This window comes from Pituophis catenifer, unplaced genomic scaffold (genome assembly GCF_029215685.1).
Source record: "Pituophis catenifer annectens isolate HBS135680 unplaced genomic scaffold, rPitCat1.0.hap2 SCAF_6, whole genome shotgun sequence".
NCBI classification, from domain to species: Eukaryota; Metazoa; Chordata; class Lepidosauria; order Squamata; family Colubridae; genus Pituophis; species Pituophis catenifer.
This window is the reverse complement of record NW_027256886.1, coordinates 69,278,543-69,305,861: the sequence shown is the minus strand read 5'-3', so window position 1 is coordinate 69,305,861 and position 27,319 is coordinate 69,278,543. Positions and strand designations below refer to the sequence as shown.

At 36.4% G+C, this 27,319-nt stretch overlaps 1 protein-coding gene across 1 annotated transcript in view; it reads left to right on the top strand.

The window, feature by feature from the left end:
- Positions 1–25,188, top strand: part of PTEN (phosphatase and tensin homolog) — a 61,613-nt gene extending 36,425 nt beyond the window's left edge. The window contains exons 6-9 of the mRNA XM_070945299.1: positions 11,247–11,388; positions 14,099–14,265; positions 18,345–18,572; positions 21,874–25,188. Of these exons, the coding sequence (XP_070801400.1) occupies positions 11,247–11,388; positions 14,099–14,265; positions 18,345–18,572; positions 21,874–22,059 (723 nt within the window). The 3' untranslated portion in view covers positions 22,060–25,188. The remainder of the gene's footprint in view (positions 1–11,246; positions 11,389–14,098; positions 14,266–18,344; positions 18,573–21,873) is intronic.
- Positions 25,189–27,319: the final 2,131 nt, after the last annotated feature.

Below are 27,319 nucleotides of genomic sequence, written 5' to 3'. Positions count from 1 at the left end.
ACAAAAGTACCCAGTACATTATCTCTTCAACCAATCTCAACAGTCCTTTCCAGTTCTTTACTTGAATCAAACAGATTTCTTCAAGTTTGACCAAAGGTGAAAGTCATATGGTCCTGAGCATGGGCTATATTTCAGTTGAAGAAAGGCAGTGAGATCCAGCTTTCGCAGGTCTCTAGGGTGGCTCATAAAAATGGTCTAGTCATTGTTTCAAAATTTTGAATGTGATAATAGTGGCCAGTTCAAAGAAATCCAAGCAAATAATACCATCTGCATCAAAAGCACACAGTGGCAAGTTTTCCTGCTGAAGTCTTGATTCTCAGTTGCTATTTTTATTTTTTTGCAAGTGAAGTTTTGTAATGATATTCCATGGACTGATGCTTTGTCTCCAGGCCATAGGTCTGTACCTATGCTTCTTTACCTGTCATAATGCTATGAAGAAATTTATAACCCTCATTCTTGTAGCATGACAACAGTTGCTAGCAAATTTCAGCCTTTGATACTTTTGATTTCTGCTATCAGCATAGAGGCAACTCATCTTGCACAAACCTGATAGAATTCAAGAACATCGCTATGACCCACATATTCTTGTGAAATGCCAAGATTTGGCAGGAATTTCCCAGTGCTGACTGACCTTAATTAATTCATCAACCCTTTCTCGTGAAACTCATCGAAGGCTATCACAGGCTATCCTCTTTGTTGTTGATCACCCAGAACAACTTTTCATAGTTTACTGTCTTTTTATATTTTTTTGGCTAGTGATGCACAGTACTCACACCAACACAGCTATCTATGAACAACCTGATTTGGCAGTGAATTACAATTGGAGGGATTCCTTTGGCAGATTCTGTCATGGTGCATTGCTTAAAGTGTGCTGATGAGTATTAAACTATAGGGTCCCATTTCATGAACAACAGCAGCACAATATTTTCTTATACCAATTTCCTGTGAAATGAACGAACACGCTAAAGACCTCATTAGTGCTTCTTCAAATTGCCATTTGTTAGCAACTTGGAAACATTACTTTTTATTCAATCCCCATACATGATGCCCTATTCTATGTTGCTAATATTCATTCCTTTGGATTACTGTGCAGATTTTGACTGTCCTCTTGTCCTTTCTTGGTCAGAGAATTATTGATTATAATATGAGGAGGGATAAAGCTTATCCTTAGAAAGTTTGTCCAAGAGTTTTCAGTAATTTATAATGGCAGAGAGAAAAGCATACATCTCAACAAACATGTTATTAGACGTTTTGCTTGCTGGCAATGAAGACATCTGTTCTTTTAAGAAAAGTGCTTGTACTTTGTCTTTCTGATTCTCGAGAAAGATATTTATTGTCACGTCATCTCATTGTGTTTAGTAGGGAGATGTCACTGTCAACATATTTCAGTTTATTTCTGTCTTCCTTGGCTAATAAGGAGTGTTGTAGATATCCTTTATGCTTTCTCACCATAAATTTTGAATTTCTAAGGGACAATGATTTCTGCCAGGATTTCTTGATGAGGAGACATTTCACTGAACATCTCGATAGCATATGACACTTATCCTTTAAGAAATGCATTAACTTGGTTTGCCCATAAAATTTGCAGCGTAGCAGGCATTGTGCTATCTTAATAATTAACAGCCCAGAATATTCCAGCTGGAATTTATGTCTGAATTACATTGTGGTTGAAAGCAAAAATGTAATGCAAGTCATCCACACATTATACAAGCTATACTAAAATATTGGCACTTCTAGTTGTCTTCACTTCATTCAGTTATATGCATTAATTGCCAATCTGCATAAGAACTCTTCATATTTGTGATTTACAAAGATGATTTCTCAGTATTATTAATTTTCCTTTCAAAAATATATGGGAAAGAGTATCTTATAGACATTGTAAAAAGTCATAACAGTGAGCGAACAATTGTGAACTCTTTAGAGGTATCCATAATCCTGCAATAGTATAATTCTGATCTGAGATGTATCAAAGTTCTGTGAATATATTAATATATTTCTCCTTAACAGGCACCATACAAAACAATGTACTGTATCTTGTCTTCATTATGCCAACATTTCACTACCATTGTTGGAAAGAATTTACTGGTTTGAAAATATTTTGGCCTACCCTCTTTATAAAATTACTTCAAATCATTGACATTTTTAGATTGTTTTGCATGTAAAGCTCAGTTCAGGTCAAGCTGCAGCCACTTCGATTGGTTTAAGGTCAGTGCTCAACTCAAATCATTGCAAATGTAAAATTTCTTTTGCTTCAGTCCTTCTGTTGTAGTTTAAATTCAGTGTTTGGATCATTTTAACATTCAGCTCATGGATAGCAGAGGTGGTATTCAGCAGGTTCTGACCTCTTTCATCTATCTACAAAATGTTTTCATTGCTTGATGGATCATCTAAGTGGTCTATGGCCAACTAGAGCATTATATTTCCTGTATGCAGTAGATTTCCATGGTAGGGTTCCATGCATACCACTTTTATTCAGTGCTGTCGTTATGGTAGACTTACGAACACTTGAGATGAGATGATGCAGAAATAGTTTACAAATCAATTGTCATTATCCTGGGGTTCTTTGTGACCTTCATATTTTATACTTGGCTCTTCTGATAAATTTTGTTGGATGACAACCCCTAGGAATAGTAATAATGGTGGTGTGCTTTGTCCTTTTACTGTGAATTGAACTAATGTGTTAGTATATTATAGGTGAGGCTTCTCTAACTCATCCTCAATTGTCATCTTATTGATTGGAACATCTAGTTTAGTTTACACCCCTGTAAGAGAACTGATTTTCATAGGGCTTTTCATTCTGTTCCCAGGAAAGACAATAAATGTCTTAATATATTCAGTAAAGACACAACACAGTATCCTGTTTTGGGTGTGTTTGCCTAATAAGATTCTATTAACTAGAGTTAGAGGAAGCTCTATTTGCACCCTGTGGGTTGCATATTTGGATAGTTCTAAAGCGTCCACAAATTTTCTCTCATTTTCTCTTTCTGTATTGAAGCAACCACATTATTTTCTTCAATTTCACACTGTTGCCTATGACAGAATATTGCTTCTGTATTTATTAGGTGGATTATACAGACTTGGAAGCTGGAATGCCACCATATGCTTCTCCATCTTGAGTTCACTTTTTCTGCATCCAAAATAACTCATTGCTCCTTGCTATTTTTCAGTTTGATTGGTTCTAAGAATCAAATTATATCTTGCTTTATTCAATTAAAATATGATTGCTTGTTGCACAATTTCAGGAACGTTTCACTCATATTAACAGATTAATATATTTCCATGTTAAAATTTTCTGGGGTACAAAGGTAAGGATTGGTATAGAAGTCGCTGTACTTTATTCTACAAGCAGTTGGTATGTTTATTGAGTTTCTGAGAACATAAAAAAGCAATAATCCAAGTCCAAACAGACAAACAGTACTGTGCAGAAGTTTTAGGCAGTTATGCAAAAATGCTGTAAGTTAAGAATGTTTTCAGAAATAAAAATGTTAATAGTTCATTTGATCAATTAACAAAATGGAAAGTAAATGAACAGAAGAGAAATCCGCAATGTTTGATGTGACCACCTTTAGCCTTTAAAACAACTTCAATTTTAGGTATACTTGCACACAGTTTTTGAAGGAACTTGGCAGGTTGATTGTTCTAAACATCTTGGTGAACTAACCACAGATTTTCTGTGGATGTAGACTGTCTCAAATCCTTCTGTCTCTTCATGTAATCCAAAACAGAATCAATGATGTTGAGATTAGGGCTCTGTGGGGGCCAAACTATCACTTCCGGGACTACTACTTCTTTACACTAAAGATAGTTCTTGATGACTTGGGCTGTATGTTTCATTGTCCTGCTGCAGAATAAATTTGGGGCCAATCATACTCCTGACCAAATCTCCAACTCCATTTGCAAAAATGCAGCCCCAAACTTGCAAGGAACCTCCACCTTGCTTCACTGTTCCCTGCAGACACCCATTATTAAACCACTTTCCAGCCCTTCAGCAAACAAACTGGAGAGCTACAGCCAAATATTTGAAATTTTGACTCATCAGTGCAGAGCATTTGTTGCACAATTCCTGTGTTTTCATGCAATAGTTGAGTTGCTTAGCCTTCTTTCCAGGTCAGAGTTATGGCTTTTTGGTCACAATTCTTCCATGAAGACCACTTCTGGCCATACTTCTCGGGACAGATGGATGTACCAGAGTCTCACTGGCTTCTGCCAGTTCTGTGCTGATGGCATTGCTGGGCATCTTCCAGTGTTGAAGGAAAGTAAACATGATGTGTCTTTCATCTGCTGCATAAAGTTTCCTTGGCTGATTACTGCATCTACAGTCCTCAAGGTTGCCTGTTTCTTTGTGCTTCTTCAAAAGAGCTTGAACAGCATATCTTGAAACCTCAGTCTGCTTTGAAATCTTTGCCTGGGAGTGACCTTGCTGCTTCTGTAAAACTACCTTGTGTCTTGTTCCTGTGTCCAAGTGAAACTGACTTCTACAACCTCACCTTAGTAGCAGGGTTTGGCTGTTCCTCACTCTGTTTTAAGCTTCCTAGGAGCTATTTCTGTTTTAGGTAATGGCCATGTTTCAACCTACATATGATATCGATGGATCATTGGCACCTACTTGGTATAATTGGTTAATCATATACCTGCCTCTAATCCAACAAAATTCCTGACTTTGTGCAAGTGCTCAAATGTAAGAATTGATGCTGTTTTTAAAGCCAAGGGGTAGTCCCACCAAATATTGATTTGATTTAGATTTTTCTTCTGTTTGCTTGCTTTGCCTTTTGTAAATTGATAAAAATAATTAAAAATATATATTTTTGAAAGTATTCTTAATCTACAGCTACTTGCACAACTCCTAGAACTTTTACACAGTACTATAGTTCTGGGTTTTTTTTAATCAAATACATTACCTTAATTATAAACAGGCAGCTGTTTGAGGCTCATATCTCTTCTGCCTTCAATTACATCATCAAAAACTGTTATTTTCTACCTTATTTTAGCAGAAACAATTTAAAAAATCATGTGTAAGCTTTTGTGTAGACTTGACATACCTGAAAAGTAGCACAACCCCCAGTAAAGCCTAGCATTTGAGAAATTCTTATCATGGCTGTGCCAGGAGATTGTTGAAAGATGGTCCTTCGCTGTTCCTTCTCCCTAGTAATAATTTTAAAAATGGCACCTGCCCTGTATTTAAATGTTCTAATACTGAACATAGATATAAAAACACTCCCAAATTCCACATTAAAAAAAGTCATGTCAGCATATTTTGCTGAATTCCAATCCAGTTTTTACTGTTTTGAAGTGGGATACGTCAGGAACTATTTTTGTAGGAGCTCAAGGTAGCGTACATAGTGCTCGCTCCCCACAATTCCCCCCCCCCCCGCCAACCCTTGTGATATTGCTTGCTCAGGCAGAAACCACAGAACCTAGCCCAGTAAAGAATCAATAGCAAGATATTTTCTTCAAACCAACCCATGAATAGCTAACTGCACTACCCAAAAAAATCAAGTTTTTCTAATAGACATGAGCAATACCTTTTCTTAAGTAAGCTAATTACCAATCTTGACAAACAAAGGAGTGTGAGATTTGTACTTAGCACCTGAAAGTTCAATAGAATAAAAAAAAGTACTGGTAGCATATTTTTGTATTTGGCAATGTGCCTTGACAAAGAAAGCTCTGTACACACACAACACAGAGGGACCATATTACTGCATGATAACTGGAACTAAAACTCCCCGTAGCAAAGAATTTTTTAAAGCAATAAACTTAGCTGTTGGGCAAAAAGCTAAATATATGTTTCACTGATTATTAATATATTCCTTTCCTGCCTTCAGCTAGTTACAATCAGTGGGAGCATAGATGGCACGTTTTAGTGCATTTTATAAATTTCCATGGCTTAGAAGAATGCATAGATGAGTACTAGGACACTTGAAATGACATACAGTAAATACATCACTGTGTCCTGATCTTGGGACAAACACTGGATGTTTTGTTCTGAACACTTAAAATGGCCATTTGGTATTGAGAATGATTCAGTACAATCAAAGTAGCTGTATTTTGCTGTGCTTTTAAGAACTTGCATGCTTCAAGGAGTGAATAATCCAAGAGTTACTTAATGTTTTCTTCTCATATTATGTAAAGAATACTGCCTTACTCAAAGCAATATATTTCAGAATTTGAAGATGGTAATCGAGCATTCCTAGCCTTTATAGTGGTTGCATTTAGAATTTTGAAAGCATTTTATGGACATTATCCAAAATGATTGCCACAAAATAGTAAAAGGCCATTTACCAGAAGGCAAACTGATTAAAGAGGTCAATATATATCAAGGGAGATATTATTTTGGACATTAGTGGTCGTTAGATGCCAAGGTGAAGACTCAGTATAATTCTCTAGCTGCTATTCTTCACAGAAGCCCTCCCTTCAGTAACTGATGATTCCATAAGAATTTAACTTCATCTGTGTTATACAGTTGTAAATAACCTTGTTAGTACTTTGAGTTAGGTTCACTGCATTCTCAATTAAACATGAATAAATTTGGGTAGAGATCTTTTCTTGAAAAGTGATGATTATGCATTCAAAATTTGTGGCAGTGAGTGTTTTAATTTTTAAAGATAATGTTTCTATAATTATTTTTAGGAAATTGGATCTTGGTATACTTAAATCTATTAGGGTTGCCAAATAGTTCAAGATGACCTATAAATAATATGTTTGCAATAGACAAAATCTCACCTAAAATAAAAAGTGAATTTGATGTTTCAGAATTTAAATAGCACTGAAAGAAACACTAATCATTAGATATACCCAGTTAAATTTTGTTTTCATTCCAGCCACCAGACAAGAGTAGTCTTGTCCATCTCAAAACCCAATTGGTCATTAAGCCTTAGTAATATATACTATTTTTGCCCATTTGATTCTTTTTGTTACCTCTCAGTATCCACCCATTTTATGCAAAGTCTGATTATACTTTTGATTGGTTAAGTGGTTTTGTTCATGTCAGTCTTTTATTCTAGCTCTTAGATGTTTTTATGGACCTAGAGATTCTCTTCTCCCATTGTTTCTGCAAGTTCCATATAGGCAAATCATATTTATACTTAAGCAGCACGAGATGTTCTTGTTTTATCTGCTCTCTTTAAAAACGGGGGAAATTAAGCAGATTTCTTTCTAGCTCCTTCAAAGTTAGCAAACGAGAACACTCAACTAGCACTGGATAGGCACCTCATACTCTGCAAGATGAAAATCCCCCCCCCAAATGCCTATTTCTAATAAATTTCTTGCCTGTTTTTATTTGCACAACTATACCATGACATTTTTTATTCCCACTTGTCTAAGCAATTCCTGCATGCATGCTCAATTCTCAGGAAATATTAATGAATAGTAATCCACTTGGGGCAAAAAGTTACATGGAATGTCTTTTTTGAAAAGCAATACTTGATGTTTGAACAAGAGCTAAACTAGAAAAAGACAGCACTTAGAGAATGATGATAGCTAAGTTGAAGTACAAGCCAGAAATAACAATCATGTTCAACTGGGATGAGAAGAAAGATTGAGAGAATATTTAGAGGCTGGAAGAAATCCAAGATGCTAAGCAGGTGTCACTGGTCAGTTCAATGTGAAATTTTGTGTCCTCATTCTTTGTCCATCAGTCTTATGTTCCTGATGAGCCGTTGAGTACAATTCCTGAGCCTTTCATATAAAGTCTTGTCATTATTTGGCTTTTAGAAGGAGGTAGATATTGTAGGGTTTGGATGGATATGCACCTCCAGAACTGGCTATCTTAAGTCAGTACTATTGAAGTTGATTTTTGATTCCAAAATTTTTTTGTACAAAATTGCAGTTATACATAGGTGGTGTGGAAAAACTGAGCTGCATGTAAAGAATGTAGGAAAAGCAAACAAATTTCTTGCGGATTCATAATCGGGTAGAAAATACTTTGCATGGAATATGTTATTTTACAATCTGTGAAATTAAATTGCTTTGATTTGTGCTATCTGGATATGGTTTTGCAGAAATGACTTTGAAAGAATTTTCTTATTGACGTTACATACTTTTCTTAAAAAATTAGGATATATTTTTAGACCACTTCATGCTAATAAAGTACCATTGCCTCCTTCAAAAAACAAAACTTGTTCTGTTTACCATATGTAAATTCAGATAGTATTGAACATAACTTATCTGTTTTCAGAATATCATAACTAAGTTTATATTGTAGAGGATGAGTATTGACTTACCTTGCCATCGCTGAACATTTTTTCAAAACTTGTATTTACACAGCAGAAAGCAGTAGATCTATGAAGAGAAGAGTGGTGAAATTAGTACAGGTAGTCATTGACTTATAGCCACAATTGACCCCAAAATTTCCATTGCTAAGCAAGACAGTTCTTAAGTGAGTTTTGCCCCATTTTATAACCTTTCTTGCCATGTTGTTAAGTGATTCTCTGCAGTTGCTATTAACACGGTTGTTAAGGGAATTTGGTTTCCCTATTGACTTTGTTTGACAGAAGGTCGCAAAAGGTGATCACATGACCCCAGGACACTGCAACCGTCAAAAATACATGCCAGTTGCCAAGTGGCTGAATTTTGATCATATGACCATAGAGATGCTGCAAAGGTCGTAAATGATCAGAAGTCAATTTCTTCAGAGTTGTTGTAGTTTTGAATAGTCACTAAACAAATGGTTGTAAGTCAAGGACTACCTATAGTCACTTTGCAAGTGAAATGGACAACATATCAATTTAATAAATAATACTACAGCAAAACTTCTCTACTAAAACATTCTTTGCCTGCCACTTTGCCATCCATGCATTTACCAGTAGATACGAAGAACTCAGGCAGAGAATTTGCCTTTTTTAGTATTCACCCACACCAATCTATGTGGTTGATTTTTACACTATACTTTAATTAGGATAATCCTAAATAAGAGATTATCGAATGTAGCAAAACCTTTCAGCTCTCAATTGTATCGAGTCTATTTTGAATATGATTGGCCTTTAGATCAAATTTCTTTTATTAGCATTTGTATTCAAGAGACAAAAATAGCATTTCTTAGATCAAAAAATTACTATTCTATTTAATCTATAAGGGTTTTTTTCATTAAAAAACCCTTATATTGCAGATTAAAATTCTGAAGTAATTGGCCTGTCATCTGGTTTTTCCCTATGCATTTTTTTTCCTTCTTCTAATAGAGTTTCTATATATCCAATTAAAAAGAATACGACCCTGGATTTAAGATAACCACATTCCAAAGTACTCTAGACATGGAAAAAAACCAATGCTATGCAATTCCCACATTCTCCACTTGATCGATGTTTGTCAGAAACTGATTCTGGAGATTTTTCTCCTCCCCGTAATTGATGTTGATATACATCACACTCTTTATGATGATGCAAAAGTGTGTTTATGGGTATCTATCAAATGCCATATGTCAAAAAGAACCTAAAGCTGAATTAATAACCACTGATTAAAATTAATTAGCTATAATATAAAGCACCTCATTTTAACATTGTTTTTTCTCATATATATGCATATGCAGATAGATAGATAGATAGATAGATAGATAGATAGATAGATAGATAGATAGACAGACAGACAGACAGACAGACAGACAGACAGACAGACAGACAGATATCTCAACACAAACCATTCTATCAGGGACACAGAAAAGACTACAGTGCACAAACCATTCTTCGATCAAAAAGCAAAAAAGGTAGAAATAAATGGTTTAAAGGAAAGGGATAATTTTATTGGGAAGTAAAAAAAAAAAGCAGGATCGGTATAATATGCATATTATCAGGCCAAGAAAAGGGAGAGAAGAATGAGAAACAAAATAGGTTACAAAATAGATTAAAATCCATAGGGTGGGTAGGCTCTATCTTCAGGAAGGATATGTCACTCATACTTCAGTGATGATGTGAGTGTAGTTATTTGTACTTCATCTCATGCTTTTGCTTTAAACAATGAATAAGTAATAAGAGGATTCGATTCACAGATAATTTACTGAGGAGGAGCCGCATATCTTCCCATTATGCTTATACCATTTTTAATGTACTCATTGCAGTTAGCAATGTTGTGGCCAAACATAAGGATTTGGAAAACTCAACGAAACATAAAACTAGTATATGGTGGTGGTGATGGGAATATTGTAGTATTTTATTGTGGTGCAAAAATGCTGAATGTGGTTTTTATAACAATTTACAAGCTTAGGATAAGAATCACGGTAATAGATTTTGTAGATTAGATTACAAATCACGTTTTCCAAACAATTTGTGCTACTTCCTTAACTGTGCACAGTGTAACCCAGACAGAAGCAACAATATTTCAATATTCTTTACTCCTCTGCATGTCTTGTAAAAGCGTCCGACCAGTGTGAATTGACTGCCCACTTGGATTGATTAAATTTTATTTGCAATTTGGTGTATAGAAAGTGTATGCTGAAGGCAGATGTTGTAGATCCTCGTGGAAAAATAGATCTGGGCTTTTTTTAATGCATTGTAGAAGAGTTACACTAGCCATTCAAAACTATTATAAAATACGTATGAGATTGCTATATTTGTGAGGTGCTAGGTGCTCTCTGAGCATGGTTGTCCCACCAAAACTGACAGGATGAGCCACTAATACTGTATTTTTTGGACTGTAAGACACTCCGGACCATAAGACGCACCTAGCTTTTGGGGAGGATAACAAGGGGGGGAAATCTGCCTCTGCCTCCCAACATCCATCGGTATTCATCTGGCTAGCGTCCTTTCAGCAAACAGCCTGGTCAGATTCAGCACGTTATCGCAGCCTGATTTAGCACGAGCAGCTGATTGGCAGTTGGATCTGCCTCCCGGAATACCAGGCTGCAGGAGTCGCCGCCGTCTGGAACGGGACGAAAACGGGGCGCACGGGGACTGAAAACAGCCGGCAGGTGGGGAGGCTTCGGCAACATTCACTCTATAAAACTCACAGACATTTCCACCCACTTTTGGGAGGGGAAATGTGTCTTATAGACCGAAAAATACGGTATATAAACAGAGAGCACCCCCAACTCCCTTCTACCACTGATGATGTTATCTAGTTTGATAATGAAAAGTCTGCAAAGAAAACAACCAAGCCCAGACCCCACAGTTCAACCCTGAGCAATAAATAATCTTTTTATTGATAGATTTGGCTGCATGTAACCATTTTAATTCCTTTTTTAGAATCTACTTTATGAAAGTCAGTTCAGCTAACGAATTGTGATAATATATGATAAATGTTTTTTTCCCCTCTTTATTAAGGGAGTAACTATTCCCAGTCAGAGGCGCTATGTATATTATTATAGCTACCTGTTAAAGAATCATCTGGATTACAGACCAGTAGCACTGCTGTTTCATAAAATGATGTTTGAAACAATTCCAATGTTCAGTGGCGGCACTTGCAGTAAGTAACATTTTAAGCAGTGATATAATTATATGCAATGTTTGTATATTGCTTACTAAAATTGAAATATGTATAAAGTACTATAAAATAATTCCACCTTCTCAAGTAGAATATTAAAAAGTCACTAGTTTGATTTAAATAACCTTCCACATTCTTGGAATATGTATTTCTTAGACTTTTCATCCCTCACTTTTTTTCCAGCTCAGCTTTTTTCCTTTACCCTCTTTCCCCTTCACCTAATTCATTTTGAGTGGCCATGACAATATAGATAACATCTCCTTACTTTGATTTTTCCATATTTTCCAGTACATGAGATTCCACAGTTCAATTTGATTCTTCTGTAACTTTTGCCCTAGCATTTTGGTTTGCCCTGCAAAATATCCTACACAATTGAATCAGGGTGTATCATGAATGTGATCCCAACATCCTAGTAATATATCATAAGGTTGTCTAAAAGAATATTTGGAATTCAGCCAGCCTGTCTTGGGTTGTTCACTGCAGATGCACAGCAGCACTAGTGATAGAAATTTGTAATGCTTCTCCTGGTTGAATGTACTCATCTTAGTATGGCAAGATAACTCTGTCTACAGTCCTTATTTATTTAAATATAGTGTAGTATAATAATACAATACAAGACATGATATGACATAACATAACAACATAACATAACATAACATAACATAACATAACATAACATAACATAACATAACATAACATAACATAACATAACATAACATAACATAACATAACATGTAATATTTATATAAAGGTTGTTTCTTAAGCCACAGGCTTTCCTAAATGCTTTATAGATTTCACTTAATTATAGCTTGCCCTTGATTTTAGTATATCTACTGGAACAGATAATTCATGTAATAAACTTTTTTAAAACAAAAATCAATAGTTAAATTGCTTTGTACAGGTAGTCCTCGACTCACAACAGTTTATTTAGTGACCGTTCAAAGTTGCAACAGCACTGAAAAAAGTGACTTATGTCCATTTTTCACACTTACGATCGTTATAGTACTATGGTCACATGAATCAAAAATCTAATGTTTGGCAACTGACTCATATTTATGACGGTTGCAGTGTCCTGGGTTATGTGCTTTTGTGACCTTCTGACAAGCAGTCAATGGTGGCTCAGCAGACTAATAGCATTGTGATTAACACCAGCTGTCTGCAATTACTGTAAGTTCGAATCTCACCAGGCTCAAGGTTGACACAGCCTTCCATCCTTTCTAAGGTAGTTAAATTGAGGACCCAGTTTGTGGGGGCAATAAGCTGACTTTGTATAAATATACAAAAGTATGAAGGCTATTGCTTAACGCATTGTAAGCTGCCCTGAGTCTCCGGAGAAGGGCGGCATATAAATCAAATTAAAAAAAAAATGGGGAAGCCAGATTCACTTAACAACCGTGTTACTAACTTAACTACTGCAGTGATTCGTTTAACAACTGTGGCAAAAAAAAATATTGTAAAATGGGGCAAAACTCACTTAACAAATGTCTCACTTAGCAGTAGAAATTTTGGGCTCAATGGTGGCTGTAAGTCGAGGACTACCTGTACTTTTTTCCTGAGTAAATTTCATTTAGTTAAACTAAACTAACTTTCAAATGGACTTACTGGTACATGTGATTTAGTTTTACTTCTTAAATTGCCAATCAAGTTTCATGGGTGAAAACCTCCGATACTTTCTATCAGATGAGGTCATTAAAATGATACTTCTCACAATTATATGCCCTGATCACAAGCCTTTGATGTTATAAGATGGTATAAATGAATTGGAGCTACAGTCAATTTACAAGCGATAACTATAAGACAACTATAAAATAGGATAAAACGGTTGCTTATCTGCAGTTCTAAAATTATATTAAATCTGTCATTGAGTGTTGCTTTTCTGTCATTGGTTTGACGTACTCTGATACAGCAGATTGTTCTTTATATTGGTAGTTCTCAAAATATGACATTTCTTTATTGAAGTAACGTGGCTTTCTGTGGGCGTGAGGAGGTTAAAGCCAGAGAAAGGCTTTGAGACGCTTGAAGCTGCTGCCTTAGCATGCAAAGTCTGGTTTCCCCAGAGCCTAGAAAGAGCCTAGAAAGAGCCAGGAAGGCCTTGACAGCCAGCTGATTGGACCAGAAAGCTCTGCAAAGCTTCGGAATGGGTCCTTTTTTGTCCCAGAAAGGCAGGGACATCTTGGCAGGAGGCAGGGCAACGGCAGAACACACCCAGCATTTTCCTTTCTCATTGTTTTGTTTTGTTTTTATGCTGGCAAGACAGTCAGCTGTGTGGCAGGCTCGCATGTGCACTCCCCCACCCCTGAGCTCCACTTAATGACCCGTACTTGAAGAGCAGGTATATTTGGTTGTTATATGAACAGTTCATTTAATGTTTGCTATGACTTCCAACCCTAATGGGCAGGCTGCATTATAGCTGTAAGACTGCCTGTATATTATCTTCCTATAGAAGGTAAACCTCACAACAACTTTCGTTTTGTGCTGAGCTGATTTGGAAGCAACAGGAACAGTTTGGAGTTTTCCCAGGTTATTAATATAGGGTTGGTATAACTATAGCATAATGTAAGCAATACTAGACAGTCTTGTCCAAAGTCTTTTTAAAAAAAAAAATTTTTTTTTTGCTTTGTTTACTGTTACAATTCTTTTACAACTAAGATGGTTCTGTAACCTCATTGTTTAAAACTGTTTTATTGCACAGATCCTCACTTTGTGGTCTACCAGCTCAAGGTAAAGATATTCACCTCTTCTTCAGGACCTACAAAACGTGAAGACAAATACATGTACTTTGAATTCCCTCAGCCGTTGCCAGTCTGTGGTGATATCAAGGTGGAATTCTTCCATAAGCAAAACAAGATGTTGAAAAAGGTTTGTTTTTTAAAAAACTTGATACGTGTTTGGTTTTTAATTCTAAGTGCTAAATTTATTCACCTTCTCTTCGTTTATTTCAGGCATTTCCCTTGAATTTCAACAAATCTGAGAGGTTCATGCTTTTACTATCAATGCTGCTGAGTTTAGGTGAAAAACAAAAGCATATGTGCAATATTTATCCACTTTCTATTGTTTTAAATGTTTTGGAAAGCCACTCAAGAAGGACTCTTTCTGTTTTATATTTCATGAAATTTCCATTTTACAACTTTTAATTTGCAGCATGTGACGTTTTCCAACATTCTTTTAGAATAAACAACTGCTGCAACATTTTAGCTTTTTACAAAATCTAAAAGGATTGCCGTTTTATAATTAGATGAATTTGGGAGAAAATACTCTTAGCTTTTGTTCATAAGTCCCATTTATGCATAAAGAGGTCAGTAGAATGGGACTTACTTGAAGTGAGGGAAGAGATAGCAGCCAGTCCTCACCAGAATAAGCTTATTTTTCTTTTTCAGACTGATTCTGAGGGGGAAATGGCAGAGCTCAAGAAAATTGGTTGACTTTAGTAATCAGTAATCCGGTTGCATGACAGAGTCTACAGATAGTAGTAGAAAAGAACTTTGGGGATTTCAAATAGATTTCTTCCCTGTGGGTTCCTATACTCCTCAAAGCTTTCAGAGATTTCAGCAGGAGGATTGGCAGAATTGCCTTCTGCTTGTGCAAGAAAGCTAGATCCCAAACTAAGGAGAAATAGCATGTGAGGTAAATCTTTCTGGCATCTGATCAGACTTTCTATGCAAGTCTTTATCTGACCATTTCTTGTATGTAGAGGGAAACAAAATCAGATATCACAAAGTGAATCTTCAGAAGATTGTGGGCATCTTTTGTTCGCTTGCTTGGGATTCCTTCTGGAAAGGATTTTTTAAAAAGTAATTAAAATCATAAGAAATTAGCCCAACTATATCTATAAATCCAATTTTTGTTTGCATTGTTGTGATCTAATAAAGAAAGCTGACTACGACTGAAAATAATTCACCAAGCCACTTTGCAATGTGACATCTGGATTGGTCCTCAAAGCAGCTACTTCAAGAGTTGCTGCTTTAGGACTTTTAAATATGTGTCTACACAGGTGAGACTTTGCGTTTGCTAGAATTGCTAGTAAAACAGTGACTGCTTTTGCTAACTGTACCAGTAGAAATGACTGCATTAATATTTATATGTAGCTCCCCTTTCATCTCGGAACATTTTATAGTATCTTTTCATTTTGAACCAGGAAATATAGAGATGCATATAGAGAGAACTATTCTATTTCCTTTCTCTAGCATCTTCTGTTTCATTGCTCTCCTTTGTATTTATTTATTTATTTGCTCTCCCTTCTAATTTGCCAGTCAAATTCTGCCATTGGATTATAATTGGGCTGTTTTGCTGATTTGAATAAGATAATTTTTTTTAAGATTTAAAGGTTCAGCTTTATTTTAAATATTTTAACAATTGTAAACTATCCTCATTCACTGGGAGTCAGGTGGCATATAAATTTAATAAATTATTATATATATAACAACATGGAATAACTGCTGGCAGTTCTTTCATTGATGTTGACCTTCGTTCACATTCTTCTCAAGAACCTAGGATGTTGTAAGGCAGAATTTATTAAGTTCTGACAAGATTTTTTGGTGTGGCACTCATAAATAAATAAATAATTATAATATATAATAAATCATTATGATTCATCGCGCAGACAGACAGAGGTTTAAATTGGATTTGGCATTTTTATCCACCTATTGAGTCCTTCCCAAAGACCTGGGATTGACGGATGCTGTTGTTTGATGCTGTTGAAGGTGTCGTCTCAGGATATAAGTGGTTGAAAGTAAAGCTGCCTTTTGTAAATGACTGGTGGTGATTTTGTCAATGCCAGTGGTGTTCAAGTGATTGCCTCCAAGTCATCTATTGTTGTTGGTACTATCTGCTTTTTTTGACACAATAATTCTACTTCTATTTTCAGGTCTTTGTATTTTGTGATTTTCTCCAGTTATTTCTCTTCGGTTCTTTCTCGGGCTACTGCCACATCCACTATCCAGACTTGGATAGTCGTTCTTGTTCTTATCGACAATCTGGGCCGTTGTGTGGCAGGTGCTTGTCTGTTTGAACTGTAAAATCCCAGAGCAGTTTAGCTTCTTTATTTTCTATCACTTTGTCTATTTGGGGCTCCAGTTAGTTGTTGCTTGCAAGCAAATGGTATTCTTGCAGATCTTCCAATGTACCTACCATTGATGCTACATTGCCATGCCATTGTTTATAGTCAGTCTGTGTCATCTTCTTGCAGCAGCTAACTAGGTGGGCCTGCTGTTTCTTCAGCTTTTTTGCAGAGGTGGCATTTGCTAGCTATAGCTGTCTTCTTAATTCTGGCTTGGTATGCATTTGCTCTTGTGAAGGCAGAATTAACCCCTCTGTCTTTTTCTTCAGCTTTCCGGCTCTGAGCCATTGCCAAGTCTTGTTATTTGTTTGGCCTGCTATTATTATTATTTTTAATCTACTGGCTATCTAATACTTACCCTTGTCATGTCTTTTGTCTATTCTTCATTGGTATTCTTAATTTTTTTTAATTATTTGTTCACAACAATGTGAAGTTCCAGCTGTCAGTTCTTTAGCTGGTTAGCCTGTAACTCTGTGTTGTGCTTGGAGGACAGCAGTTTTTCTTCCTGCTTCCTCATCCTGGCTGTTTGGCTACGTGTCACAGGCCCAACCTTCTCAGGTTCTCTATTATTATCTGTCCGCTGTAGAGGGGAAAGGATTCTGGTAGGCATCACAACCAACAAGCAACCAGTGGTGTTGTAAGGTCTGCCAGAATTCTTCCTTCTTTGCAGAGGGTGGCTAGCAATAGGGGGAGAGAGAGGATCGAGCCAGAAGACAGGCTGAGATCTCAACTAACAATCAAGGGTGCTGTGATGCCTACCAGAATCCTTTCCCCTCTACAGCAGACAGAAGATGGGAAAAGGTGATCATCACATGTCTCTGGGATGTTGTGAACATCATAAATATAAATTGGTTGCCAAGTGTCTGAATTTTGACCATGTGACCGTGAGGATGCTGCAAAAGTCAAAAGTGTGGAAAACATAAGTCACTTTTTTCAATTCCGTTGTCACTTCAAATGGTCACTAACATCTGCAAGTCAACAACCAAGTTCAGAGAGCACAAACAAATCCAATATATGTATCTTCCCCTGCCATGTCAGTATTATCTACCATTAGTTCCATAGTTTATAGTTGCTCATGGCATAACTTTCTATCAGAAAAAATTAAGGAAATTAGATGGGAAATTGAGGATTGATTTAACCTCATTGTGTAATAATCAAGGCATCCCAGTATATTCTTGACTGTATAATTAGGTTTAGCATAAATCAAACATTTTCCTTCTTGGAGTTTTGGTAAACTCTCTTTGGTAAGAGAACAGTTCATTGTCCAGGTCCGTTTTAAATCAAATTTGGGCGTTTGTCTTGCGTAACTTTGCTTAGCTTGCTGTGTCTTTGCTTAGTATGTTTCTTGTCACACATGAACACAATTAGTCCCAAGTTAGCAGGACCAGGATATGAAGTTTGTGAATGTATTCATTCTAATTTGTGATTCACATTTTAATCCAGGGTTGCATTGGGGGGATATTACGATCCTATTTGCACCATGCTGATTCTGAAATGCCAATTACAGAGCAATTTCTCTCTTCTCAGGAAATGCTGTGCATAAGTACTTCAGTTTGGTGTCAATTTGAAGGCACCTTCCATCCAGCCCTAACCAATTTCAAACTGTCAAATCATGAAAGAGGAAAACCTTTTATTCGATAATGACCCAGTTACTGAAGGAACAAAATCAAAATATTCAAGACCAATAGGAGCAGGGTGGATTATAAGCAGAGAGTAACTGTTTGCCAACATGGAAACAGAATGGGAAGCAGATCTCTCTTCATTGTAAAGCTTTGCGGATACGTTGTGGTTATGCCTATGTTTGTACTCTTAAACGCAGGACTGTAAATAGGTGGTTATTATGCTATATTATGTTAAAACAAATTCCTTTTTTTACCTTTAGGACAAAATGTTTCATTTCTGGGTCAATACATTCTTCATACCAGGACTGGAAGAAAACTCTGACAAAGTAGAAAATGGAAGTCTTCTTGGAGATCAGGAACTTGATGGCATTTTGAGTACAGAGCGTTCGGATAATGACAAGGAATATTTAATCCTTACACTAACAAAAAATGATTTGGACAAGGCAAATAAGGACAAAGCAAATCGATATTTTTCTCCAAACTTTAGAGTAAGTATTTTCAAAGCAATCAAGTAATGTAACATAAACTGTGTGCAATTTATGTTATATGTTGTGGTCTCTGTGATTCACACAGATGGCTTATGTGCCTGTCCAGAGGCCTGTTCAGAACTTTCTAGAGCTTAAAGAATTATTTTGTGAGAATTCCATCTCCCCACATACCAAGCAGCTAGGTTTAACTTCAACTGAACCCCTTCTTTTAAACTGCTACAGTAATAAGTACACTTGTTATTCAGCTGATATTCTTTTTGCTTCCTGACAGAATTATTTATCCTTTCCTAATTTTTCTCAGCAGACATCTTGAGTTGTGCATCAGCACTCTATGCCTGCTGTTTCCCAAGTTCTAATGCTGTGGGAACAGATTTTTCCTTCTTGGATTGGGCATAAACTCTATTTTTCTGTCATGGTGAAGCTTGTGCAGTAGACACTGCCAGGCATTCACTAAACAGGTTTGTCACAATTGTTTTTCTCATTCATGAACTGTGGTCTATCAGGTTTTAAGGTTGGCAAATTCTAGAGCTATTCTGCCCTGCATCAAAGAATTATCCAGTGATGGATAATTTCAGACAATTCCTTCCACGCATGGATCCTCCCCAAAAATGTTCTGAACATTCTGGATCAAACTGCAAATATCAAGATGCATTAAAAAAAAAACCTGAAAAGTTTGAGACGCATACCAAATCTTGTAAGGCATGCCTATATAAGAGGATTTCCTGGTTAAGGTTAGGACATTTCCATGGAAGTTTGATAGTAAATAAGGTCACAAACTCAATGCTACACTATGTTGAAAATGTGTTTTATTTGGTAACAACTCTGCCAGTGACTTTTTAAGTTCAGTGTCTGAGTGGACACACTGGCACTGCTGGTAGGGGATGTTATGTGTTGACTGGCAATCCTGAAGATATCCAACTTCATCCTGGGATCCTGCATTGCAAGCAGAACTATGTTCATTGTGTTTTTAAAATGAATAGTGGCGACAATGAAGCTTAGCTACAAGCTTTACCATGTTCCTTTCTAATTCATGTTTACTCCACAAGAGTCACCAATCTTCTGAGATAGTTCCACTAGCAGAATTCTGCTAGTTGGCCATCTAGGCTGAACTAGATGGAAGCACCATCCTTTCTTTTGTTGCTTTATGTCACCAATCTTCTCCTTTCAAATTGTTTACTACTTACTCATGTATGTGAATCACAGGTCACAGTGGGGAATGGCTGGTTGCTTACCTGTAGCAGCACTTCTTCAAGTGACCTTGATTTCTTCAGGTTCTGTGAAATCAAACATTCTATCTTTCCTCCCTACTTGGTTTCCAGTGTTCTTTCAGATTGGATTTTAGAAACTGGTAGGTGCCAGGTGCATCTAGTTGTAGGCAGTGGTATGAGGGTGGAGGGGGAAATAGTTTTGTAAATTCTGGAAGATGTCAGAATAGAGGCATCCGTTGACTTTACAAATGATAACTCAAATAAAGGAAAGCAACCCATTCATAACCTTAACTGTCAAATGTTTGGGGATAAAAAAAAAAGTAATGAATTTACCTAATTAATATTTAAAGTTGGATGGTCCCTTAGGATCTACCAGAATGCAACGCAGAGGTATGCAGGTTTTTCATTCTATAAAAGTCAAAGTGGTATAAAATTGAACAAACAAAGAAATAAAAAGTCCAAGTTAACCTAGATGTTGTAGTTAGTTGCTTGAATTTAAATTTACTATAAAAATGAAGGGCTGCAGATTAGTTTACTAGTAGGTGCATTAGATATTCTGCAGTATCTACATTTTTAATAATAAACAATGTCTTTATGTAAATAAATAAATAAATGGGTTTACTTTTAACACTAAAATAGCTGGATTTTTAAATGTTAGTATATCAAATCTTTATTATGGTCAAAGACTAGCATAAAAAGAATGTCAATTAAAAAGCATAGAAAGTACATCAAGGGCTAGGAAATAATAAGGAAAAGCTAAAAATCTAAAACAAAGTTATATATTAAACAGATCTAAAAGGAGAGATGAAATTATTAGATGGTTGTACAGGAGAATAAAGATTACTATATGGCAAACTAAGTCTATCACAATACATAACATTCTGGAATGACAAACTAGATGCTCGTTAAGTTTATGGCACAAGTTATGACCTGATATATGTTGTAGCAGTATCTGAGAGCAGCAGAGAGGTATAGAATTGTTCTGTCTGCCCTGGGTATTTATACAAAAACAGCCAGATGATGCTAATACAAATGCCTCTATAATGCAGGCAGTGGGAGATATCCATGCTCTGTTGTTTCTGTGTGGGCAGAGTCACAAATTCATTGTCTCTCTGGGTAGGAGATCTTTCTCTATCAACCTTCAAGGTTGAGGGGAGGTCATGACATTGTGCGATCAGATAGTCAGGCAATTTGAGGTTAGTTAAGCATGCCATAGGGAAGGCAAAGTAGCTGTTGGATTCACCGGCCATAAAGGCTGGGGACCTAGCTAGATCTAGTTGGTACTTTATGTCTGTTGTTTAATGAAGGCTTCGGCCTAATCATATCCCATGCTGAGTAGATCTGGAGGGAAGCCCAAGGATGAGATTTTAGTTGCCACTGCCCTTTTCCATGTGGACTGAAAATCATCCCTCGTACTTAGCTAGAGCCAATAGTTGAGTGTGGTCACCCACACTTAATATACAAATATATATTATCTATGCTGGAAAATCCATCCTGCTTATTTTGGCATAACCTAGTCTTAATTGAATTTTGCTCAATAAAGTTTTGGAAAGAAAATGAGCTTTCTTAATTTTAATTTGGAATTCACCAGCACACATTTGTGTCATGAAGGAATGTTATATTGTTCCCTTGTTTGCTGTAAAAAATCCCAGTGAGCCTTTAGGCCCATTGATTCAAATAGTTGTCAGAATCAAGAGGAAAAGGGGAAAAGGTGCATCAGTATTACTGTACACACTTTGTAAGATGTCTCCAGATTTGACTCGACTGGAGCCCAGAACAAGGAAGATGTTTGGAGCTTCAGTTGGCCAAATGCAGGTCTGTTCTGGCCAAACGTCTGAGCCACAAAGTGCACAGAAAATAAATGTGCACCTTGAAATTAATGGGAATATTTAAATCAATACAGTCTTTGTCATAATTGATGCTGCTTTCCCAGTTTCCATTGCTTTTTGTGAAGTATTAGAGTGAACATTTTAGTTTGTACTTAATTAAATATATATTTGTATTGCATCAAAAGTTTCATTTGCTTTTTATGGGCCAGACAGTAGTTCTTTTAAGCACATATATACTAATTTGTTCTCCTGCTTTTTTTCTAGGTGAAGTTATTTTTCACAAAAACAGTAGAAGAGCCATCAAACCCAGAAGCTAGCAGCTCAACTTCAGTAACACCGGATGTTAGTGATAATGAACCTGATCACTATAGATATTCTGACACCACTGACTCTGATCCAGAGAATGAACCTTTTGATGAAGATCAGCATACGCAGATTACTAAAGTCTGATTTTTTTTTTATTTGGGAAAAAATACCACAAAGAAGAAAACTTGAATAAACTGAATTATGGACCTTTTGAAATGGCAATAGGACATTGTGTCAGAATTATCTGTTGTAGGAACAGTTCTTTACCTGACCAATCTCATTTTGCCCTATGAAGCCTTTGGCTTGACACTTCTCCCATTGAAAAAAAGAAAAAAAAAAGGTTACGTAGCTATGTTATGTATATACCTTTTGGTGTCAAGAGGACATTGAAATTTCAATTAGGAATACACAAAAAATGGCACTTTCCCATTTGATTCCAGTTTTATAAAAGTGGAGACAGATCTGATGTGTATACGTAGGAATCTTCCTTTTGTGTTCTGTCACCAACTGAAGTTCCTGTAAAGCTCTTTCTAATACACAGGTTCACATCCTGCCCCTTTCTTTGCACTTTTGTGGCAACAGATAAGTCTGCAGTTGGCTCAGAGAAGTTACTGGGTTTTACTACATTCAAATGCATGTACCATGGATAGGAGTGTGGAAGGAGAAGCTGAGAAAGGAATGTTCTGTGCTGGACCCTGGACTGTGTATCATTTCTAGCTTACATGCACCTCTTTCGCATGCTACAGTAATAAATCCTGGACATTTGAGGAATTGCCGCTGTCACTGCTTGTTTGTGCATTTTATTTTATTTTTTTAAGCATAATGGTGCTAGAAAAGGCAGCTGGAGGGGAACAGGAATGAACCTTCAATGGCATCGTAAAAGCTCTATAAATGAAGGGATAAAAAAAATGGTTTTACATGAAACAAACTAGTTTTTCAGCTTGCATACATGTCAGTTAAAGTGGGTGAAGGGGTATGCAGGCTCCACCCCACATCCCTGCACACCTAGCTGCTCTGCAGAATTCCACATACACCTGTAGTCACTAAGATACGTAGGGAGTTGCAAGTGCTGCAAAGAATGTAGTTTACTGTTCAATGTTTGGAAAGCTTGATAAGGCTGGAGTCCTTGAGTTGCAGGTGTCTCCAGGTGAACCCAACACCACCTGCAAATCTTCCTGATGTAGGCATGGGAATGTTATGGGTGATGCTTACCTGTGCACCCTCACCCTTGGGATAATTTGAGTGCATCTGTTTGCATGTTGCAGTCTAATTGCCTGCAGAGGGCTACAATAATAACTTAATCATACCAATGTGATGGTTATCTAGCAGAGATGGGCTTATAAAATTGTTTTGTGTGTTATAATTGCCATTTCCAAGCTTTGGATGATAAATGTCAGAGCAATATTATGTCTAAAAAAAAACCCAACAAACTCTCCACCTCCCCTTTGTCTTTCAAAACATGGAATTTCCATTTTGATTTTTTGTGTGTGTAAAAACCTGCTTGCTTATTGGTTAACATATTCATTATTAATTATCCCACTTGAGTAAACAAATTTGAAACCCATTGTGCCAGTCCATTAGCATTAATAACAAGATTGTAGTGGCAACTAGTCAAGGCAAAACTCAGGCTGAATACTGGACAAAGGAGCAAATGTGCTCCTTCAACATTCATCGGTGAATTTTGTTATCTTTCCTAATCCTGTGTGTAGTTCTGTGCCTATAATTTTATACTGATTTTTAGTAGAGCTTGCATGTAGCTGCACAAAATCATAGCTTTCATCCATTATGTAAACTTTTTTTAAAAAAAAAAACACCGCTAATGTTCAGGCTTCCAAAAAGTTGATCCAGTTCTGCACTACAGAAGATGGAGATTTGATTGGCAAGAGGCAACTTCAGAATTACCTCTGGCTTTTGTCCAGGGAACTGCGTTGAACTTGGCTTTCATTCGACAATTTTGCTGGCAACATTAGCTACCTAAAAAAAAAAAAAAAAAGTCGCGCTTTAAGAATATTTTGGATGTTGACAGTGTTCAATGTCTTGTACAGTTCTGCTATTTGGCAGGGAGCTCCAGATTGGAAATTGTTGAATGGCTTTTTGCACTGTTGTTTTTCCTTTGGAGTGTGAAGGTCTGAGTAAGGGTTTTGGATTTTGAATGTGTCAGTAGTTCTGAGAAGCCTTGCTTATGTTTTTATGGTATAGTCATTGGAAAGGAAAATGTCATTATTTATATATACATATATATATGTATGTATGTATAACACATATATTATGCATACTCTCCTATAGTTAATTTCAGCTACCATCCCATAGAACATGGCAAGAATTCCTCTGACTGAAAGGTTTGAGTCCTAATTCAAACTTTTATTTATAACAGTAGTCATCATTGGCGTGAAAATGCATTCTCCTTTGGTAATTTCTTGAGTTTCTGGACTGTGTGCTTAAAATTCTCGGATGTACAGTAGCTTACATGTCTAAAATTATTACTTGAAGGCATTTTGACAGGAGCTTACTGTTAGGCCCTGTGCCATCCCTCCTCATCTGTAGTCTAAACTTCCAATAGTTTTGTCACAATCGTTAAAGGGCAGTTGTGTAAATTAGCACCAAGGATTTTTCTTGCTGTGGCACTGAAAGGTCGTTTATATGCAGCACCAATTTCTTTCAGCTTTAAGGGAAGGAAGAAAGGAAAGGAGTAAGTTTTAGGGTGCCAGTGTACAGTTCCATGTTTAAATTCTAGCAACGTGCAATATGTTAACGATGCCTGTGGTTGCCACAAAGTGCCTCGTTTACCTTTTTTTAAAATAACTGTTCAGATGTGTCATGCATGCAGATGGAAGGGGTGGAACTGCGCACTGAACAGAGGCTTTAATTGCAGTGCTTGAGTAGAGCTGCCTCTTTATTCTGCCAGTTCAAAATTCTCAGTCTGTTTTCATATAGAACACACACACACACACACACACACACTTTAAAGAAAAGAAATCTATTTAAGCAGCCTTATTCTGATTCAGCCTCTTCAGATACTATTGTGCTGTGCAACAGTGGCTCTGTGTGTAATGCTATGCACACAACAAGAAAATGACATGTACAGGTTTATGTCTCATATGAATCAGATGTCCGTTTGTTATTGTGTTAACAGCCCTTTATCTTAGTGTTAAAACTCCACTTAAAACTGATTAAAAGTTTCATTCTTGTCACTGTGTTGGGTGTATTAAGTCACTTTTGTGAGATGGGCGGCCATATAAATTGTTTAAATATATAAATAAAAAATAAAATAAATATATGGAAGTATATTGAATAAAATGCTTACGTTTCTCTAAAGTTATGTGAGTCATAATAAGCACCTTTAAAAAAACGCCAAATTTCAAATTCCTTGAATTGGTGGGATTTTGCTATTTTTTTTCACTGGATTTTAAAGATAACACTTCCCTGCAACATTTATAGAGTTTTTCCATTATGAATGTGACTGTTAACTTTTCACGTTTGGGGATCCTCCTTGATTTTGAGTGCATTAGTGTGGATATAGCACTATGTTACAGCCTTTGCATTAAGACAAGAACAAGTAACATGATGCCCTCCGTATATATTTTCACCTACAGTGTTCTCACATTTATCGCCTTTGGACTAGCTGGAGCTGATGGGATCTGAAGTCCAAAACCTTTGGGAGAATGTTGCACATATCCCTACATTAAAAGGTTGCATGTGAAAACATGTTTTAAAAAAGATAGGTATTTTTTTCAATTCAAAGTTAACCATAGTCGCAAGTTTGAAAAATCTGCCTGAGGTCAAGAAAAGCTAAAGAAGATGGATACTAAATAACCCATTACTCTGATTGGGTTGTAAAGTGGCTGTTTTATTTCCCTTCCAAACTAGAGCACTTAAATAATTACAGTTTGAATGTATATCAAATGTCTTTATCGTTTTGTTTTCATGATGAGATGTTAGCTTGAATGTATTCGATCTGGATGGGTTTAATCCTGCAGCATTCAAATCTTTTATCGCCGCTAGACATAAGCAATTTTAGTGAATAATTTTGTTCCATGCAAGAATCAAATACAATAGAAGCATTTTTAATGTTAATATCTTTGGAAACAGCCCCAAAGTCTTTTACAAGGTTAACATAAATATGCATGGCTTTTCTAGAAGCCAATATAAGAATTTTGTTTAAAACTATAATAATTGTTCAGGTTTATTATATGTTTGGCCATGTTAAATACATGCAAGTTTGAATGTTGAGGTGATCTGGATTTGTTAGCACCATTCTTGAATGATATACCGAATTCTGCACAAAATGTTCTTTTATGCTGTACTTGTTTGCAAATATTAAATGTCACATCACTGTTCTTCCTTCCCATTTTGGAGCAGCAGCAGTGGAAATGCAAGCACTCCTTAAATCTTACACATTTCAACCAAGATGTACAGGTAATCCTCAACTTACGACCACAGTGGAGCCCAAAATTTCTATTGCTAAGTGAATCACTGCAGTTCTTAAATAAGTAACACGGTTAAGTAAATCTGGTTTACCCATTGATTCTGCTTATAAGAGGGTCGCATAATTAGTGACCCAGGACACTAATTTCCATAAATATGAGTCAGTTGCCAGACGTCTGACTTTTGAGCATGTGACCATGGGAATGCCACAACAGCTGTAAGTGTGAAAGATGGTCATAATCACTTTTTTCAGTGCTGTTATAACTTTGAACGGTCACTGCTGTAAGTCGAGGACTACTAGTACTTAGGGTTTCTGCTAGTAACTGCACCTAGGCATGCTAGTCACCAATATTTACTTTTACAGTGAAAAGTATGAATCTGAGAAAGAAATCTTATTGTACATTGGTTGATTTGAAAAAAAAAAAACCTGGTAAATTCAATAGGCTTGAATTATGAAATATTTTGTGGCTAGAGAAGGTGTCTTGCTAAAAATATTATGATGAAATTTCGCAAAACAAGCAGAATAAATAAAATACTGAATTAATAGTTTACTCCAACACCAAAAGGGGGAAAAAAACGTTTTAATTGTTTTATGTATTCTGGAAAAATGGTTAAGGAATGATGGTGGTGATGCTAAAAGGATTTATTGGGCACATGAACGTGGACATCCTTTTGTATGCTGACACTGCAGTTTTGTGGTCTGAGAACCTAAATGATTTCGATGGGCCGTGAATCTGAAAATCAGCTGGAAGATGAAGGTAGTATTGGTCAAGGAAAATGGAACAAAAAGTTGCAAGTTATACACAAAAGTGACCAAAAAAACCACTAGAGTATGTAAATGAATTTGGTTGAATGCTTTTTTCCTGCTTTCTACTAAGACGCGATTCCTGGCAAGTATATGGACAAGAAATTTCCTTGTCCCAAAGGTCCTTTTTTCAAAAGGCGACTGGACTTTGTTTTTCCTTGAAGACGTTTCCCT